This window comes from Spermophilus citellus, assembly GCF_964194105.1.
Source record: "Spermophilus citellus genome assembly, chromosome: 4".
In the NCBI taxonomy this organism is placed as follows: domain Eukaryota; kingdom Metazoa; phylum Chordata; class Mammalia; order Rodentia; family Sciuridae; genus Spermophilus; species Spermophilus citellus.
The window spans coordinates 39418870-39439488 of NC_138185.1; the positions used below are offsets into that span (position 1 = coordinate 39418870).

A 20619-nucleotide genomic window follows, 5' to 3' on the forward strand; every position below is an offset into this window, starting at 1 on the left:
ATATTTAACACATATTGGACATTTTTCTTGATAGCTAGTCTGCCATGTCACTAGAAAGGAAAGACTCAGTGTATTTTCATAAATATATACAATCCCTAATATTTAAGAACCACAGCTTTTTTTAGTGTTGCTCCTGGAGTTATCTTTCTAGTAATATTTGATCATGTTACTTCTCTACCAAAAACCTTTCAACAACTGCCTATTCCATGAAGTGTCCTCTCCTAGTATATGGTACAAAATCCTTCATGATTTGACCTAGGGCACATTTTCCAGTTTCATTTTTTTTCTTTTTTTTAATTGGTTGTTCAAAACATTACAAAGCTCTTGACATATCATATTTCATACATTAGATTCAAGTGGGTTATGAACTCCCATTTTTACCCCAAATACAGATTGCAGAATCACATCGGTTACACATCCACATTTTTACATAATGCCATACTAGTAACTGTTGTATTCTGCTACCTTTCCTATTCTCTACTACCCCCCTCCCCTCCCCTCCCATCTTCTGTCTCTACCCCATCTACTGTAATTCATTTCTCTCCTTGTTTATTTTCCCATTCCCCTCACAACCTCTTATATGTAATTTTGTATAACAATGAGGGTCTCCCTCCATTTCCATGCAATTCCCCTTTTCTCTCCCTTTCCCTCCCACCTAATGTCTCTGTTTAATGTTAATCTTTTCTTCCTGCTCTTCCTCCCTGCTCTATTCTTAGTTGCTCTCATTATATCAAAGAAGACATTTGGTATTTGTTTTTTAGGGATTGGCTAGCTTCACTAAGCATAATCTGCTCTAGTGCCATCCATTTCCCTGCGAATTCCATGATTTTGTCATTTTTCAGTGCTGCGTAATACTCCATGGTGTATAGATGCCACATTTTTAATCCATTCATCCATTGAAGGGCATCTGGGTTGGTTCCACAGTCTAGCAATTGTGAATTGTGCTGCTATAAACATCGATGTGGCAGTATCCCTGTAGTACGCTCTTTTAAGGTCTTCAGGGAATAGTCCGAGAAGGGCAATAGCTGGGTCAAATGGTGGTTCCATTCCCAGCTTTCCCAGGAATCTCCATACTGCTTTCCAAATTGGCCACACCAATTTGCAGTCCCACCAGCAATGTACAAGAGTACCCTTTTCCCCACATCCTCTCCAGCACTTGTTGTTTGACTTCATAATGGCTGCCAATCTTACTGGAGTGAGATAGTATCTTAGGGTGGTTTTGATTTGCATTTCTCTGACTGCTAGAGATGGTGAGCATTTTTTCATGTACTTGTTGATTGATTGTATATCCTCCTCTGAGAAGTGTCTGTTCAGGTCCTTGGCCCATTTGTTGATTGGGTTATTTGTTATCTTGTTGTCTAATTTTTTGAGTTCTTTGTATACTCTGGATATTAGGGCTCTATCTGAAGTGTGAGGAGTAAAAATTTGTTCCCATGTCCAGTTTCATTTTTAACTATAACTTTATTATCTTAATTTCTGCCTTCCCAATCTAAGCAAATTTATGTATGTCTATATTCACTATTTACTTATAGAGATGCTATAGAACTTTGTCATAGAACTGAGTCCTTTTGCGTTAGATATGTTTGTTTATTTCTGCTTACTGTAGTTTCTTTGGCAGCAAGTATCATATTGTGGTGCATTTAGGAGCTCAAATAATTTACAGTCAGTAATCCATAGCAATATGACTTAAAAAACATTGACTAATGAACACAAAAGGTATATATTATAATTTATACAGATAATTTAGTTACAATAGCAATGAAAATGGTGCCCAATTTAAACCAGTAAGTATTTTGATGCAGATCTAAGTATTTGCTACCTTAACTTTTTTTTTTTTTTGATACTGGAGATTGAACTCAGGGGCACTTGACCACTGAGCCACACTCCTAGCTCTATTTTGTGTTTTATTTAGAGACAGAGTCTCTGTTGCTTAGCACCTTGCCATTGCTGAGGCTGGCTTTGAACTCAGAATCTTCCTGCTTCAGCCTCTAGAGCCACTTGGATTATAGGTGTGTGCCACTGTACCCAGCTGCCTTAGCTTCTAATTCATTTTTTTTGTACTATTTATCTCACATTTCATATTTCCCCCCATTGTTGGACTCCCTTAAGCACTTAATTTTGTTACTATACCTTTTGAGTTTAAGGTAGTGAATTCTTTAATATAGATACTATGATATTATTCCAAGCCATTTATATTAAATATAGACAATTCCTTGACATTTTGGTCCATTGAATATTGACATTTGGGTCCAGGGAATAGTATTAACCAACAATACATTTGGAGTTTTTATAAAAAATACCTAGTAATTAGCATGTCTATCAAATAGTATCTCATCTTTTAATCCTTCATTAAAAATTTAACTTGCACTATTAGTTGAATTGACTGCAGGTCATTTACTGAAGTGCTGTCAAGCAGTCTGAGAAAATTTGGAAAACATGACCAATTGAAATATAATTGGCATATCTTTCATAGTTTATTCTAATTATGAAAGGATTAAATCCAAACCTTTTCAAAGGCAAAAAAATAAAAAAAAAATAAAAATACCTTGCTCGCCAGTGCAAGAATTGTACATGGTGCTGGGTATGGTGGAACACTCCTGGAATTCCAGTGGCTTGGGATGCTACGGCAGGAGGATTGCAAGTTCAAAGCCAGCCTTTGCAACTTATTGAGGCCCTAAGCAACTCAGTAAGAACCTGTCTCTAAATAAAAATATACCAAAAAGGGCTAGGGATGTGGGTCAGTGGTTTAAGTGTCCTTGGGCTCAATCCTTAGTACCAAAAAAAAAAAAAATTGTACATGGTAAGATTATTTTTTTCTCATCTATAGATATGTTTCAATTTTGTAGTATATATGAGAGAATGCATTTATCATCAGTAGGCCTAGACAGATAAATACAAGGATGAATTAAGATTAAAAACTTTTGTGACTTTTAGTAAACTTTATTGGCACTATTTTGGATTGAGAGTGGATTATATTTATTTTTTCCATGTAGAGATTGGCTAGATCTAATACAGAAAATAGGCCTAGAAGCAAATAGGTTCATTGTATACAAAGTATATACCATATATTCTGTTTGGAAGTGCAAGAAAGCTGGTAAATTAATTTTTCTTAATTTATTTTGGTTTCATCCTTGTGATGAATAAATTGTAGTTTTGAGGCAGAGGATGAATTTTTAGGCTCCATATCTATGTTTACTTTTAAAAACACTCTGCCTGTGTGCATTGTGGGTAGGATAATTAGTTCCTTACCTTGTGGTTTTCAGTTATACAGTTAAGTATATATTTATTCTTTAGTTTTAACATAGTATTTCCTCAGTTGTTTTTTTTTTGGGAGAGGATAATAGTTGCATCCTCAAATCTTCAGCCTCATGCTTTTCTCTTCTTGCCCTTAGAGTTTAAGTGCTTTTCCTAGATTTCTGATGATTTTTTTTTGAGAGAATACTTCCATTATGATGAAGACTTTTTCTTCTGAAATATTCTTTTAATAAATTCCTGATGTTACCAATTGCCTCTCTATTTCCTGACACTGCCACCTTCTCTCTGTAAGGCTTCAGCCCAGACAGAACACAGATCCATTTCTCCTCTATTTCTAAATGTATTTACAATATTGTCAGTATATAGTAGGTGTTTACAGTAACTTGGGGGCACATCCGGCTGGCCTAGCATCTTAATGTAGCACCACATAGGATGATCTCTTTATAGTGACCAGGTCCTTGTATCATCTTGCACGAAAATGTGTTCATAGAGTTTTGGTCTTTGCTAGATCATAAGTGGAAAATACATCCACTTAATTTATGTTTCAATATTCTGTGATTAGAGAAAACTTAAATTGTACCATAATCACAGATAAATATTTTATAGGAGATATAGTTTTTTATTATTTTGTAGATGTGGGTTGTACAATAAAAAGTGATAATTCTCCAAGCATAAATGGGTTGGAGAGTCACCAAAACACATTGAAAAATATGGCCTTTTAAACAAGTGGCTCTGAGAAAACCAAATATCCATGAATAGAAGAATGAATCAGATCCCTTTCTCTCACCCTGAACAAAGTCAACTCAGAATGGGTCAAAGAGCTGGGAATTAGAGCAAAATCTTTGCAACTAGAAGAAAATGTACGATAACACTTCAACATATTGATGCAGGTGCTGAACACCTTAACAAAACCCCTAAAGCTCCAGAAATAAAACAAAGGCTCAGTGAGTGGGATGGCATCAAGTTAAAAAGCACAATAAAGGAAATGAGACCATGAAGAGAGGACCTACAGAATGGGAGAAAACATTTGCCAGCTACTCTTCCAACAGTGGATTAGTATCCAAAATGTATAAAGCACTCAAAAAATGAATCATAAAAAACTAATAAAAAACAAATAACCCATTCAAGAAATGGGCAAGTGAATTAAGCAAAATTCGAAAGAAGAAATACAAATAACCAACAAATATACGAAAAAATTCGCAACATCTTTAGCTCTCAGGGTAATGCTAATTAAAACTACCCTGTCATTTTATCTCATTTCAGTTAGAATGGTAATCATAACAAATACAAACAATAATAATGCTGGTGAGGATGTGGAGAAAAAGGAACTGATGGTAGGATTTTAAATTAGTACAATCACTATGGAAATTAGTATGGAGGCTCCTCAAAAAACTAGTAATATATTTATACACTCATTGATATTATCCCAAAGAATTAAAGTCATCATATTAGAAGCAATATATGCATACCCATATTTATAGCAGCACAAATCACAATAGCCAAGTTATGGAACCAGCCTAGTTGTCTGTCAATAGATGAATGAATAAAGAAAATCTGGCATATGTACATAATGGAGTTTGACTCGGCCATAAAAATGAATGAAATTGGGGCTGAGATTGTACCTCAGCGGTAGAGTGTTTGCCTAGAATGTGTGAAGCACTGGGTTCTATCCTCAGCACCATATAAAAATAAAAAAAATAAAATAAAGATATTGTGTCCATCTACAACTAAAAATTTTTTAAACAATGAATGAAAGTATGCCATTTGCTGGTAAATGGATGGAACTGAGAAGCATCATGTTAACTCAGTAACCAAAATTAAAACTCAAAACTTAAATCATGATAAGTGGGAAGATAGAAAGAAAAAAGAAAAAACAAGTATCTCATAAAATAGAAAGGAGATCAATAGAGTAGAGGAAGGGAATTGGGTGGGAGAGGAGGATGGCAGGGAAAGAAGAGGTACTGGGAAATGACATTTATGTTCAAGCACAAATAGGTCACAGTGAATCCCACTCTTAATTGTATTGCACCAATAAAAATATATTAATAAAATATCCTCAAAAGGTTTTTAGGAGAATAAAGAGGAGTTGCTTTAGTCAAAGATTAAGATTTTTCAGAAAAATGATTTTTTAAAAGGAAAACTAATGAAGGTTGATTTATAATTTAGTAGTTCTTTCTACCCATACATGCCAAGGAAAGGTACATTTACATTGTGGTTATTATATAAGGCTTAAAGTCAGATCAATTATGATTTTAACTATGTCTTTTCAACCTCCTGTTCAAATAACCTTTAGCAAATAATTCACCTGTTCTGAACTGCATTTTCTCATTAGTAGACTAGGGATAATAATAGGGTCTGCTTCACAGAGCTGTTTTGAAAATCCAGAGAATGAAAATCAAAAGAGATACAAAGTACTTCACAGAGTGCTTAGTATATATACATGTTCAGTTAATGCTTATTTACTGATCTTGATTCTAATATTAGAAAAATGACATTTATATGAATGTCATAAGGTTATTATGGGTGTTTTCAAATCTTATGCACAGAAAGATGGGTATATGACCAACTTTAACTTTTATAGTATTTACTTGACCTATATCCAGGAATTCTGAAACTCTAAAACAAAATCATGTTTCTGCAATATTAGTAGTAATCTATATGAATCAATGGCCAAGGAAAAGAATAGATTTAGTTTACTTTAGTGATAAATATTTTAACTATTGTTATAGTTGTATAAAAATGAAGATAGTGACATATGATTAGAATATGATCAGATAGATTACCATCTAATAGATGGGTATAATTTAATGTAGAGAACTTAAAGTATATTATTTGAATTTTTATGTAGGTGAGTCAGGCAGTATGACTGCATATGATGAAATATTTTTAAAAAAATTTTAGTGCTGGGTATCTAACCCAGGGCCACTGATACAAATTTTTGATTTGATACAAATTTCTTTAGTCACCTTTACTTGATTAAATTAAATGTTATTTTTATGTATTTGTTCAACTGAAGTACATTTCAGAAATTAGAATTTTGAAATTATAATTGAAATCATTAGAAAAATAAGGTTCATATAATCTGTAAAATATTTAAGGACAGGATTGACAGCTATTATTTGATTCTATATAAGAAATTTCCTGGTACTAATAAAGCACTAAATTTTTTTTTTGAGTTTTTGTATTATAATTTTTCTTTTAACTTTTTGTTGAGCAATAAATGACACACACACATATGTATACAGCTCAGTTAATTTTCACAAACTGGTATACTTACGATTTAACATCCAGATTTAAAAAAAAAAATATCAGTATTGCAAAGTTCCCTGGTTTCCCATAAAATCCTGTAGTGGATATAGAATATTGTAGTCACTGTTCTAACTTCTAGCAGCATAAATTAGTTTTATTAGTTTTACATTTTAGATTCATTTTGTTTTTTATATAAATAGAACAATGTATTGTTTATGCTTCACTGTTTGGCTACTTTTTTCATCTTTATGCTGGCAAGATTGATGCATACTGTTTGGTATCAATGTAGACAATTATCATTGGTATTAATATTTCATTATGTGAATATGTCACAATTTATATACCCAGTCTACTATTAATGGGCATTTAGGTAGTTTCCAGTTTGGGTCTATTGGTATTACAGTGAACATTTTAACATGTTTGTGTTTATAATAGTGTATGTACATATTTTTATAAACAAATATGTATTTCTATTGGGTCTTTATCTGGTATAGGAATCACTTTAAGCCTTAGTAGATAATGCCTTGTGGTTTTCAAAGTGAATGTATAACTTTATATTTTCATTGGCAGGGCATTCTCATAAGCATTTGGTATTTTTTATAGTTTTAGAAAAATAGTGCATGACTTAGGTTAAATGGTAATATTTTAATGAATTTGTAAGGTATGCAATGATAAATTTGAGCTTTTAGCTGTTAGGATCTTAGTGTCTTTCTTTTAACTAGTGTGAGGATAACTAGAAAACAGTTTCTATGAGGCCAGGGTGAAAGTATGAATGAAAATGAAGCTTTGTAATGTGTTAAATCATCATTTCTTATTTTTCTGCTCTATGGCCTGTCATTTTGCTTTTCTGATCTTCATTTTTTTCTGAAGTAATTTTTGAAATCAAACATTAAATCCTTTAAAATATTAGAAGATAATTCTCAAGAGAAAATAATTGCCAAGGGAAATGGATGGTTGCCAAGAAATTCCCCTCTGGAGTTTTCTTCTATTTTTGACCCCTCCTGTCTCTACTTTTAAGGAAATATCTCTTATAGTTAAATAGTAACAAAGTGCAGAACTTTTTTTTTTTTTTAGTTTTTATAAGAAAATAAAAGAAAAAAATGCAGGGGGAAGCAGCTTTTTTTTTGTATTTAGAGATTTTTTTTTCTCTTTTTGAGAATTATTCAGTGTCACTTAGGGAAATATATTTTGTTTGTTATACATACTGGTTAACTGAATTTTTTAAAAAGAATACTTTTCTTCTGGTTAAAAAATACACCTTAATATGTTAAAAAAGGGAAAACAACAATAAAACATCATCTATACATATTATTGTTAAGTTCATATTTGTTTACGTCAGGTTCTTTCTTTTTATTTCATAGATTTTTTTGATAAAACTGGTTTAATTGTGCATTTTGTATCTAATGACTGATTTTTTGTTTATAAATACAGTAATCATTTTATGTATAAGTTTTAATGGATGCACAATATTTAATCATATGCTTGAATGTTAATTCATTTAATTGCTCTCTGATTATTGGGAATTTACATGGTTTCATGTTTTTTGCTATTATAGATAGGCTGAGACATCATTGTAGCTGAGAAATCTTTGCCAAAATCTTTAATTATTCTTTGGAATAAGTTCTTTGAAGTGAAATTGTAGGGTTATAAAAGTTTTTAAATTTTTGGATATATGTAACCTGGTAGTATGGAAGGGTTAAAATATCTCTCAAGGTGTAAAAGGTATAAAACTTGCTCAATATAGGATTTGATGAATTGTACTTCAATGTTGTTTTAAATTGCTTTTTTTTTTTTAAGACAAAAGGAATATAGGTTTTGCTACTACCTTGTGGAGTAAAACACAGGATTTTACTGATCAATTTTTATTGACATTAGTAGGCCACAAGTAACTTGGTGGATTTTACCAGCAGGCAGTGGATGATGGAGTTCGGGTTGGCTGAGGCCTGGGTAACATCCAATGCTGAATGTTTCTAAACTGAGAAACCCAAATAGCTTAATTTTAATGCTGCTGCTTCTCTTCCTGAAATTTAAGATGGTAGGGTCAGATGGTTACTGAAGTTCCTCAAAATGAGAGATGAATTATTTTTTTTCACTTTCATGGTATATTACACCTAGCACAGCACTTAGCAGTGGGGAGATCTTATGGCTACCATTTTGGTTCAAAGAGGGCACTGAGGATAGTTTTTCTAAAATTTCAAGATTTTATAGGTAAGATGATCTTAAAGTCCACCCCTGGACCTAGGATCAGTGAAGCTCCATAGGTGCTGTATTAGTCAGAGCAGCTATGCTTTCTCATCTTCAGCTTTAGAAGGTTTACTAAGTCTTCTCAATGCTACTTTTCATGTGGATGGAAACAATTGGACCAAGACTGTAGAGGAAGGAACAAGTCCTGTAAGATGGTATATAGTTAGTATTTACATTATGAGGGCCATGGGGAAAGTAGATTCTAATTCTGTCTGCAGTTAACAACGAATAAACATATCCTCTTCTTTTTACAGTTCAGTTCTTGTAATTGTATGGCTTGTGAGGTGGATTATAGTTAAATTTAAATAAAAGTTGAACTTTATAATGATACAAACTGGCATTTCATGCTATCTGGAATATACACCATTCTTTTTGCTTTTTACAATTTAATTTTTAAAATTACATAGTAAAATTGAAAAATGTTTTGGTGTGCAGTTCTATTAAATTTAATGAAATAAATATATTTTTTTGTTTCATATAAAGGTTTCACAGTTTGTGTTCCCCAAAGTTAATGTATTGAAATCTTACTCTCTAATACAACATTTTGGAGAGGTATGACTTTTAAGAGTGATTAGATCTTGAGGGTTTTGCTCAATGAATGGATTAATACTGTTAGCATGGGAGTCATTTATGCAGAGAATTGGTTCCTTATGAAAGGATGAGATTGCCTATGTACTTACACTTTATTTTCCCTCTCTCCCCCTGCTTCTTCTCCCTCTCTTATTTCTCTCCCATGTGATATCTTCTACATATTATGGAGACAGTAATAAAGCACCAACCACTTATTGGTTTCTCTGTCTGGGACTTTCCAGCCTCCAGAATTATGAGAAATAAATTTATGATCATTATAAATTTCCCAATCTCAGGTATTCTTTTACAGCAGAACAATATAGATGGAGGCAATAGTAAACTTAATTTCAAAAAGTTGGGATTGGGGCTGTAGCTCAGTGGTAGAGTGCTTGCCTCACACTGTGAGGCACTGGGTTTGATCCTCAGTACCACATAAAAATAAATAAAGATATTGTGTCCATCTACAACTAAAAAATATCTAAAAAAGTTATTTTTTTCTCCTTTTTAAAAATGAGTATGGAAACTTCTACTTTTGTGGACTTTAAAACTACTAGATGGGGCCTGGGGTTGTAGCTCAGTGGCAGAGTGCACGCCTAGCACGTGTGAGGCCCTAGGTTCTATCCTCAGTATCACATAAAAATAAATAAATAAAATAAAGGTATTAAAAAAACTACTGGATGGTATTAATTTTGTTCAACCAACTGAATATAAATGTACTTATTTAATTATTTGTTTACTTGTTTTTTCTGTAATTAAAGCCATAGTTTATATGTATATGGGGATTTCTTTTATGAAGTGAACTCTGTTTTTAAAAATGAGTCAATGCTTAATATTTGAGTAGAACAGTATTCTTATTTGTATTTCATATTTGCTGTTTTTTGATTGACAGTGGTAAATTTTGTGTTATTATAAAGGAAGATTTGATCATTATGATAAGAAAGAAGGTTTATAATTATTTTCCAGCATTCTTCTGTAGTTTAGCTTTCTAGTTACAGAAACAATCAATGTTTACATTTAAATAAGACAGAAATAAATATTTTATTTTGACAAAGTATCAGTACAAAGGCAGCAACTTTGTCACTACACATTCTATTTTTATATTTTTTAAGAAGCAAAGTTATGGTATAAAATTTCCATAGCTTCTTTTAACTTTGAAGTGCAATGTGATTTGCTTTGTTAAGTTTTAATTTTATGACACATCACATCTCTGTCATGTCCAAAATTAAACTTCAAAGTAAGTTATATTTTCCCACACTGGGATTATGAATAGAATAAATAACTAGAGAAATGTTTAAATGAATGTAGAAGTATACGGATGTTGACTAGGCTAACTACATCTTCCCATATAAACAGCCTGTTAATGTGCAATCAGTGACTAGAGTTGCCATGAACTTGGAGCTTAATGAACAGGTGGAGAAAGAGGATGAATACCAATCTAAAATGGATCTGACAGCTTATCAGGCAGTTTCACTGATCGCTAATCCATTTCATTTGGCAACTTAATTTATCACACAGTTAGAATTTTCATCCCATGGGTTTTCAGGTGGAAATTAATTCAGAAACATGTCCAACACTGCTGGGTTGAAGAGACCATCTTAAGCTTTGTGAGGATACATAGAAATAAATTATTTTAAATGTAGAAACCAGGTTTTCTTAATGGTTCCATTTGGTTTATCCAGTTCTTTCTTAAAATATTTATATGGTTGTAGTATCTGATGATATAATTATAACATTGAATTTTTAAAGTTTATTCATGTAAGAAAATTTCTAAATTCAATTATTAATTTTATTCATTGGTGAATAACCACTAAAATGTTAGATGACCTATGAATATAATTCTATCTTTACATATAGAAAACCCATAAGGTTTTGAATATGTTTATAGCATTCCTAGCAAGAAATAATGAACAAAAGAAATTATTTCTTAAAGCTATTAGGCTTTAAGTACTTTAGAAATATCTTTTTTAAACTCATTATTTTACTTAAAAATATCTACTAAAGCAATGTTCCTAACAATAAGGAAGAAAGGTGACCTGCCTTTTATAGGTTATACTCTGACTCTGCTTGGATTTCACAGGGACGTGATTCATTAGTTGGTGTTGGCTTAGGACCTGGCTATAGTTTAAAATAACTTCAAAACTAGGAACACATTTTCTTCACCTTTTAAAGATTTGATTTATAGTGCATAGAAAGTAAAATTGAATATTGATCCTTGAAAAGCAAATGTGTCCTGTAAAAAAATGACAGAACAAAAGAACACAATAGACGATGATAGAGTGATTGATTGTCCAAAGCCTGGAGATAGGCACCTCTCCCTTATATGTCATCTTCTCTAGGCATCTGTAACTCTGAGAGCATGATGAGGATGAAGTGTTAGAGGAGATTAGTTGCACCCTGACATGAACTGTTACATTTTATAGAAAGATTGAGGGAAGCTGATAACAAATCATTTCTAAGAAGGAATTTGAAAAATGAAGAAGAGGGCACAAGATCAATAAGATCTATGATATAACTCCAGGAAGGGACACTAGGGAATTTTTTATAATTTTTCAAACCCTGAGGTACCTTCAAAAGAATTTAAGTTAATGAAAAATAATCAAGATGACAAAAAAACACAAAATGGGCTAACCCTGTCATTGATTACATATGTCAGGCAAATTTTGCCTATTATTCTATGACCAGGGTTATTAAAGTAGTAGCTTCATAATCTAGAGGGGATCTGTGTTGAATCATCCTGCCATCCTTCCCAAATCCCCTTGCTGAGTCTTTGGCATTTTCTCCTGAAATATAGTTCAGACCTGCAACCTTGTCATTTCGACAATTGGACTTTGTTTTCTACTTTTGATGGAAAATGGTCACTGAGTCTAGTACTAGCCCTTGGGAATCAAGCCAAAATTAGAAAAAAAAATCCTTGGGTCATTGTTTTACTTTCTTTCTATTAGAGGAGTGTTTGTGTCAAACTTTAGTGGGCATCAGAAGTTGCTGCTGTGTTTACCAATTAGAAGATCATATTGCTTTAGTTCTGCTTTCAAAAGTTCTAGGAGTTTAAAAGTTAATTGAGAGTTGAATATTTTTCTTCAGTGCCACATACATGTGGCCATTCTTGGTAAGAACTGAGAAAAAAGTCCAAATAAAATAAAATAGAACAAACATAGAAATACATAAATGGTGGTGATTCTGATTTTTTTCCCTTAGGGAATTTGAGATCCAGTAAGTAAACTTCTATTGGGATATTATTCAAATATAACACAGGCTAACCTATTAATGACCCAAATTTTGTATCTGTAGATTTACTGATCTACATAGGTTAGAAATGACTAGATTACCTTGCATTGTGATAGAAATGATGTAATTTGAGAATCGGGTGAGTCAGATTTATGAATATTGGGAAGACTGCTTTAATGGCAAGTATTGTTCCTGATATAGCTTGTAATTTGAGATAGTGAACTATTCTATTCATTCTGTCAAACTGAGGCCTTCACCTGTAGTAGTGAATTATTTAGAGGATTTTGTCTTCTCAGTTGTTATTAAAGTGCTTTTACCAAATAATATATTCTCTCATTATGGTGATTTATCAGATCAAGAACTTTCTGAGATCAGGGACTCTTTTATAAATTTATATACCTCCAATAGCTTGTAGCATATCTGGCCCATTGTTAGTATTTAGGAAGTATTTGTAGAAATAATGATTGTTTCCTATTATCAGGATTTATAGTTAGAAAGTGATAGATAAAATTATACATAGAGGATCTTCTACTTTCTGTAAGTAGAAAGGTCTTTCCCTGGGCTTATTTATTTGTTTATTTAATTATTAGTTTCATTACAGATATACATAATATTGGGGTTCACTTTGATATAAACAGGCTTGAAATATAATTTGCTTGAATTCAGTCCTCAGTACTTCCCCTTTCCTTCTTCTTCTCTCTCTCCCCTTTTCCCTTTTCCTTTACTGATTTATTTATTTATTTATTTATAGTTTAAAATAAATATATATTTAAAATAAATATATAAATATGTTGATATATATAAATGTGACATTCACTGTGGTATATTTATATATGTATACAGGAAAGTTTTATCAAATTCATACTACTGCTTAATATTTTTTAATGCATGTTTTTTTCTTTTACTTAAAAATGTTTTGGAAGCACAAACAATATTACAAACATAATAAAAAACAAGAAGAAATAAAATTACTGATTTTCTTCCAGTGTTAGTCTCTAAGCATTTATATACTTTTACTGCATTTTTATGATCGAACTTGGGTACTGAGTTTCTACTTAACATTAAATTTTTTCATATAATTTTATACAGCTCATAATTATAATTCTAAATTTCTACATAGTATATTTTTTTATATCCTGTTTCCCCCAATACTCCACTTCTCCATTACTTTTGTGTCTCTAGTAAATTCCCATTTGGGTTTCAAGGTTTCACTTAGTTTTTCAACAGTCCCCTCAATTCTATTGATTTTTATTATCCTATACGTTACATATTCACTATAGAACTTTTAATATTAAATATTTTTTCTTTTAATGGAAATTACAAGAAATGAGATACATCAGAACATGGATTATACAATTCTGTGTCTTAATGCCTCACTCACTGGTAGTTACATAGTAGGCCCTGAGCAAAAATTTATAGAATACAGAATCATTCTAAGGTCTGGGAATAGAAGGATGAATAAGATAGGTTTCTGGATTTGATTTTTAAAAGTATACTGGCAGAGAAATAGGTAGATATTATGTAGAGATTATTTTGTTTTAGAGTTGTGTGTATATAGTGCTAGGAGAACCCAGAGGAGACTTATTTATGTATGCCATAGCTTTTTGTTCCTTATGAGTTTTCATTTCTGTATTTGCAGCAATGGTATGGGCAGGCTAAGAAGGACTAATATGTTTGTGGTGCTTGATTTTTCTTATTAATTATTTCCCAATAAATTCTCTTCTCAAATGTGCAAATTCTCAAATGTTCATTGTTTGCTCATGTCACTTCTGATTTATATTTGGCATTTTGAAATATGTTTTTTTCACAAAATTATAAAACCTTCTTTTATAATTATGGTAGTCTAAGATGAGCCTCAAGATTCCCTTTACCCCTCTGAGTATACTGGCTCCTGGTAATCTCTTGGACCATAAATTTGATGATTATTTTCATGATTAGGTTATGTTATATGGTACACATGGCTTTAAGGTTATTCTGATAATCTTCTGACCTTTCTTTAGAAATTCTGACTGCAGTACTCCTTTGAAAGTACAGTTTTCTTTGTGTTTATGGCCTACAGAAATGTGCGTTAATAAATGTGCTGTTTAGAGCTATTAAATTTGTAGCAGTTTGCTATCTATGAGAAAATGAATACAGTAATATATTAGTGATTTGTAATATTCGCTACTTATAATATCTTTTTTTTTGATTTATTTATGAGTTTTGATTGTACTAAAGGTTTGCTTTTTATATATTAAATCTATTGAATTTTTTCTTGATGATATCTAGAACTTCTTCAAATTTTATAAGGTATTAGGTGATATGGGTAGAACTCAGAGGATTTGAGTCTGAGTCTCAAATGATGAATTTGTTGGACTTTTGTCACTAGCATCCTTTCTGCATAGTAATTTATAACCTTAAATAGTCACCCTAAACATTCACCTACTCCCGTTACTACTTAGCTATGGAGAAATAGAAATCCTCTTTTGGAAAAATTTGGGGATTTTCTGGTTCACTCAAAGCACTCCTTTGGATATCTGAATAGAACTTTTTAATCTAATATTTCAATGGGGAGCTAACAATGGAGGAAAGTCATTAGTCCTTTCTTTCACTGTAGTTCTTGCTAAGAAAAAGCTTCTCTAGACTTTCATTTTTTTCTTTTTCTTTGTTTTATTGTGTCAGAGATTGAACCCAAGCATGCTTAACCACTAAACTACATCCACAGCCCTTTTTATTTTTTATTTTGAGACAGGGTTTCACTATGTTGCTTACAGCCTCATTGTTGCTGAGGTTAACTTTAAACCTGCAATCCTCCTGCATTAGTTTCCTGAGCTGCTGAGATTACAGACTTGCACAACCATGCTCAGCCAGACTTTAATTTTTATTCCAGCCTTCTTCCAGACACTCTGAATGGCCTAGCTCTAGCTTATCTCCTGTAATTATCAGTGTTGTTCTGATCTAGAATGGGCTTCTGTAAGAACCTTCTATAAGAGGATGAGTTTTCAGTTTTCTTTTATGAATTTAGTATTAAACTAAAAAGCGTGGCAATATAATAATTGATTTTTGACATCTGTCCATATTATTGATCATGTTGATGCTTCAGGTATTTCTGTAACATTCCTGAACTGATGTTGAAAGCATCCTATACAAGGGAATCCTAACCATTATGGATCATTTGTTCTTTCAACATATGATGGTAGGGATGTACAAAGACCTTGTTATTTTTTGCCTTTCTCATTTGGCATGTTATATTAAATAGCCTGTGCTAAGAAAATCTTTAATGCCAGAAATTAAAGTACATATATTCATTTTCTGCTAGAATTAACAGGAAGTCTTGGGTTTTACATAGGCAAAAGCTAGTAGTTATACTGAGACAGTATTTTGATTTTTATAAAATAAATGTTTGATAATTTTTTCAGGTATCAGAGCTTAATTTAAGCAGTGATATAAGTATGGAAATGAGAACACTTTAATTATGATCCTGTCAAGAGTACATAGTTGGCCCAGTACAGTGGTGCAGGCCTGTAATCCCAGCTGCTGAGGGCCGGAGATGTGGCTCATTGGTCGAGTGCCCCTGAGTTCAATTCCTGGTTACTCCCCACCCCCCACCCAAAGAGTATGTAGTCATTATGTATATGTTAGGAAGTTAGAAAGTGATCCTGTTAAATTATGTCATTTATTTATTTATTTGGTACTAGAGATTGAACTCAGAGGCACTTAATCACTGGTCTACATCTCTAGCCCTTTTAAATTTTTATTTAGAGACAGCATCTGACAGGGTTGCTTAGAGCCTTGCTAAATTGCTGAGGCTGGTTTTGAACTCTGAGATCCTCCTGCCTCAGCCTCCCGACACACTGGGATTATAGATGTTTGCCACCCCTCCCAGCTTCATGTCATATAGTTTTAAAGATTGACAGGAATCAAAATATAGTCCTGGACAGATGCTTCATGTTATAGATGGAAAACCAAGCCCTAAAAATTGTAAGTAATATGCTCAATTACATGCAGGCCTTATCTGAAAAAACCATGAGTAGGAATTAGGATTCCTGACATGCCTATACTTTTCCTCAATTCAGTTCCATATACTGTTTATCATACTAAATTTATTAAAACCTGGACATGGGGGAGGGGTAGGTGGTAGGTATAGGAAGAACAGAAGAATGAGACATTATTACCCTATTTACATGTATGATTATACTACTGATGTGACTCAGCACCATGTACATCCAGAGGAATGAGAAGTAATGTTCCATTTGTGTACAGTGTGTCAAAATGCATTCTACTGTCACATATAACTAATTAGAACAAATAAAAAGACTGGATATATACTTTATGATATGAAATTGATTCTGCAGGTTTGACTCTGGTTAATTTTAACACTTGTCCTCTTTTCTGTAATATTGAAACAGTATGGTTGTTATTAAAATCTTCAGTGAAACTTCTGTTTTGAAATATTTGTTTGGATGAAAATGGTGGTGACCAAAACCTCTGACTAAAGCATCATAGTTGGCCTGATTGAATTTTTGAAGATTTTCGTACTGTATTGTTGCTGAGAAATTTTGGTTTGTTGTTGGTTAGAGCAAGGAAACACCTCTGTAAATATGGTTTCTTCTACTAACCCCTGACTGCTTTTCTATTGATCTCCTTTTACTTGAAGTGATGAAACTAAAAGAGGCATTGTTATGTTTTTTAATGAAAGTATTGATTTTTTATTTGAATGGAAAATATCTTAGTTGTTAAGTTGCTTTATTTATTTTATGTCTTGGGAATATACTTCTATTTTTTACTTATATTATATTGAAAATCTGTAATTGGTCTAAGGGTTATTTCAGTTACTGCCTTTATAAAAGCTGGCCTTCCTTTTAATTTAGAGACATGAGAATCCTTTTTCCCCTGTACTTTTTTCCTGCTGTATAAAGGCATATTTTCTTGGCTGCCAATAATATTTTATATGGAAAACATGGGATTGTCTCACTAGTAGAGGTCCCCAAAGATGATCCTATTAAAGCATTTTTATTTTCTCCTATAATAAGATGGACAGTTCCTTTTTTATAGGAAGTCAGGACAAATATTTGACAAATAGTTTCCTCCTGGCAATTATCTTTCTCTAATCCTGGGGATAGTACATATTTGGATAGGAGACTGTAAATGGATGACAGTATCTCGTGTAGAAATTCTGTGTAATTTCTTAGTTCTATCTGTTCACTTTTCACCTTTGTAACCTTTACTTTCCCATCTTAGATTCCAGAGGTACTCAGACGCCTGTCCCTACAGTCTGTGCCTATCTGACCTACAAAACCTCCTTTCTAGTGTGCTTGATATCAGTTTCTCACCATTAGAGATTGTGTAGCATCTTTCAAAGTGAAACTTGAAAGATGAAAGTAGTTTGATCTGGCAAGTAGTTTCAAACTTGAAAGGAGTTTCACTCAAGTCTAGTACCAAACCAGTGTTTTTGTTTGCTTTTTTTTTTTCATACTAGGGATTGAACTCAGGGGCACTTGACCACTGAGCCACATACCCAGCCCTATTTTGTATTTTATTTAGAGACAGGGTCTCACTGAGTTGCTTGGCGTCTCGCTTTTGCTGAGACTGGCTTTGAATTTGCGATCCTCCTGTCTCAGTTTACCAAGCCACTGAGATTATAGGCGTGTGCCACCACTCCCAACTTGTTTGTTTGTGTTTTTGATGAGATTATAGTCAGGCAAGAGAATGAGCATGATATTGTGTAGTAACTTGGAGAAATTAGCTTGCCTCATGTGCAGAGGCAGAGAATAAGGTTCATAATTTTCAGTACAATACTTTAAGTAAGCATAGACGTGAGTATAATTTCCTGACTTTGCTAGAAGTTATTTGGTTTTTAAAATATAAGCCCTATTTTAACCAAATATAGTCTGAATGTCATAAAATTGAAATGATTGATTGATACAAAGATAATCTCTTTAACGTTGATTAAACATCTGTTTTTCTCCCTGATGTATCATATGGGATCTCTAATTAACTTTGTGTGTGTGTGTGTGTGTGTGTGTGTGTGGTGGAGCATACGGGGTTTGAACCCAGGGTTACTTGACCACTGAGCCACATCCGCAGCCCTATTTTGTGTTTTATTTAGAAACAGGGTCTCACTGAGTTGCTTAGTACCTAGCTTTTGCTGAGGCTGACTTTGAACTCTTGATCCTCCTGCCTCAGCCTCTGGAGTCACTGGGATTATAGTGACTACCACTCCCATGTGCTGCCACTCCTGTCTCTAGTTAACTTTTCTAGTTTTTTTTTTTACTGATTTTAAAAAAAAAATAAATGACAGCAGAATGCATTACAATTCTTATTACACATATACAGCACAATATTTTATATATCTGGTTGTATATAAAGTATGTTGACACCAATTTGTGTCTTCATACATGTATTTTGCATAATGATGTCTATTACATTCCACCATTCTTGATAACCCCCTACCCCCTTCCTTTCCCTCCCACCCATCTGCCCTATCTAGAATTCATCTATTCCTCCCATGATCCCCCTCCCTACCCTCACTACCGCACTATGAGTCAGCCTTCTTATATCAGATAAAACATTGGTATTTGTTTTTTTTGGGATTGGCTAACTTTACTTAGCATTATCTTCTCCAACACCATCCATTTTCCTGCAAATGCCATGATTTTATTTTCTTTCATTGATGAGAAAAATTTCATTGTATATATATGTCACATTTTTTTAATCAATTCATCCACTGAAGGCCATCTAGGTTGGCTCCACAGTTTAGCTATTGTGAATTGTGCTGCTATAAACATTGATGGGGCTATGTCCCTGTAGTATGCTGTTTTTAAGTCCTTTGGGTATAGTCCGAGGAGAGGAATAGCTGAGTCAAATGGTGGTTCCATTCCCATATTTCCAAGGAATCTCCATACTGCTTTTCATATTGGCTGCACCAATTTGCAGTCCCACCAGCAAACTAAAAAGTTTCTTCTCAGCAAAAGAAACAATTTGTGTGGTGAACGGAGAGCCTACTTCCTGGGAACAAATTTTTACCCCTCACACATCAGATAGAACACTGATCTCTAGGGTATATAAAAAAATTCAAAAAGATAAGTACCAAAAAACTCCCCAAATAACCCAATAAACAAATGGGCCAAGGACCTGAACAGACACTTCTCAGAAGAGGATATACAATCAATCAACAAATATGTGAAAAAATGTTCAACATCTCTAGCAATCAGAGAAATGCAAGTCAAAACTACTCTAAGATATCATCTCACTCCAGTCAGAATGGCAGCTATTATGAAGACAAACAACAATAAGTGTTGGTGAGGATGTGGGGAAAAAGGTACACTCTTATTAACTTTTCAATGTGTGCCTTGCTTTTTGACTATTTCTATCCCTCTTAACAAACTGTTTCTCAGTGGTCATGTAGTATTGGCCATAATCTTTCTCTCCTACTTAAGGTTTCCTTGCCTGGAGAAGCATCACCTTTGCTATTACTGAAGCATCCATGGTACAGAAGGGAGGAAGAAGATTGTGATGCCAGGGTACATGCTTTACCAGGTTACCTATGCCTTCTGAAGATATTTTATAGCTGTTCATATGAGTAGCCTTTCTTAGAGATGAAAATCTCAAGTTCTGCCTTCCCAGAAGTCAGCTAACCTAAAGAAGGCTTTTAAAGTAGTCAACTTAAAAAAAATCTAAAATATGAAGACAGAAAAATTATCATTATTCAAGAATGGTAACATTTCTGCTGGGCATGGTAGTGTATGCCTGTAATCCAGTGACTCAGGAGGCTGAGGCAGGAGGATCATAATTTTCAAAACTAGCCTCAGAAACTTAGTGAAGCCTTAAGAAACTTAGGAAGACACAGTCTCAAAAACAAACAATCAAAAAAAAAAAATGAATCTTGTAAGTTGGTTTAATTGCTAGGAATTTCTTGTGTGAGTCTTAGAACTGAAATGTCAGGTATGTGTATATTATGCTTACAACATGATATACATATACCATGGTGAAATACTACTTCATACCAACTAGGATTGCTATACTGAAAAGTGGGGAGGTGGTGGAATATCAAGTGTTGATAAGGATGTAGAGAACTTGAAACCCTCCTATATTCTG

At 33.1% G+C, this 20619-nt stretch overlaps 1 protein-coding gene across 9 annotated transcripts in view; it reads left to right on the forward strand.

The window, feature by feature from the left end:
- MACROD2 (mono-ADP ribosylhydrolase 2) overlaps positions 1-20619 on the forward strand; it is a 2040087-nt gene that overhangs the window by 103513 nt on the left and 1915955 nt on the right. The window contains exon 4 of one of the 9 annotated variants that reach the window (XM_081290811.1): positions 19962-20081. The exons of the other annotated variants lie outside the window; for them this stretch is intronic. Coding sequence (XP_081146937.1) covers positions 19962-20038 — 77 coding nt within the window. The 3' untranslated portion in view covers positions 20039-20081. Of the gene's footprint in view, positions 1-19961; positions 20082-20619 lie in introns of those variants that run through there. 9 annotated transcript variants of the gene reach the window in all.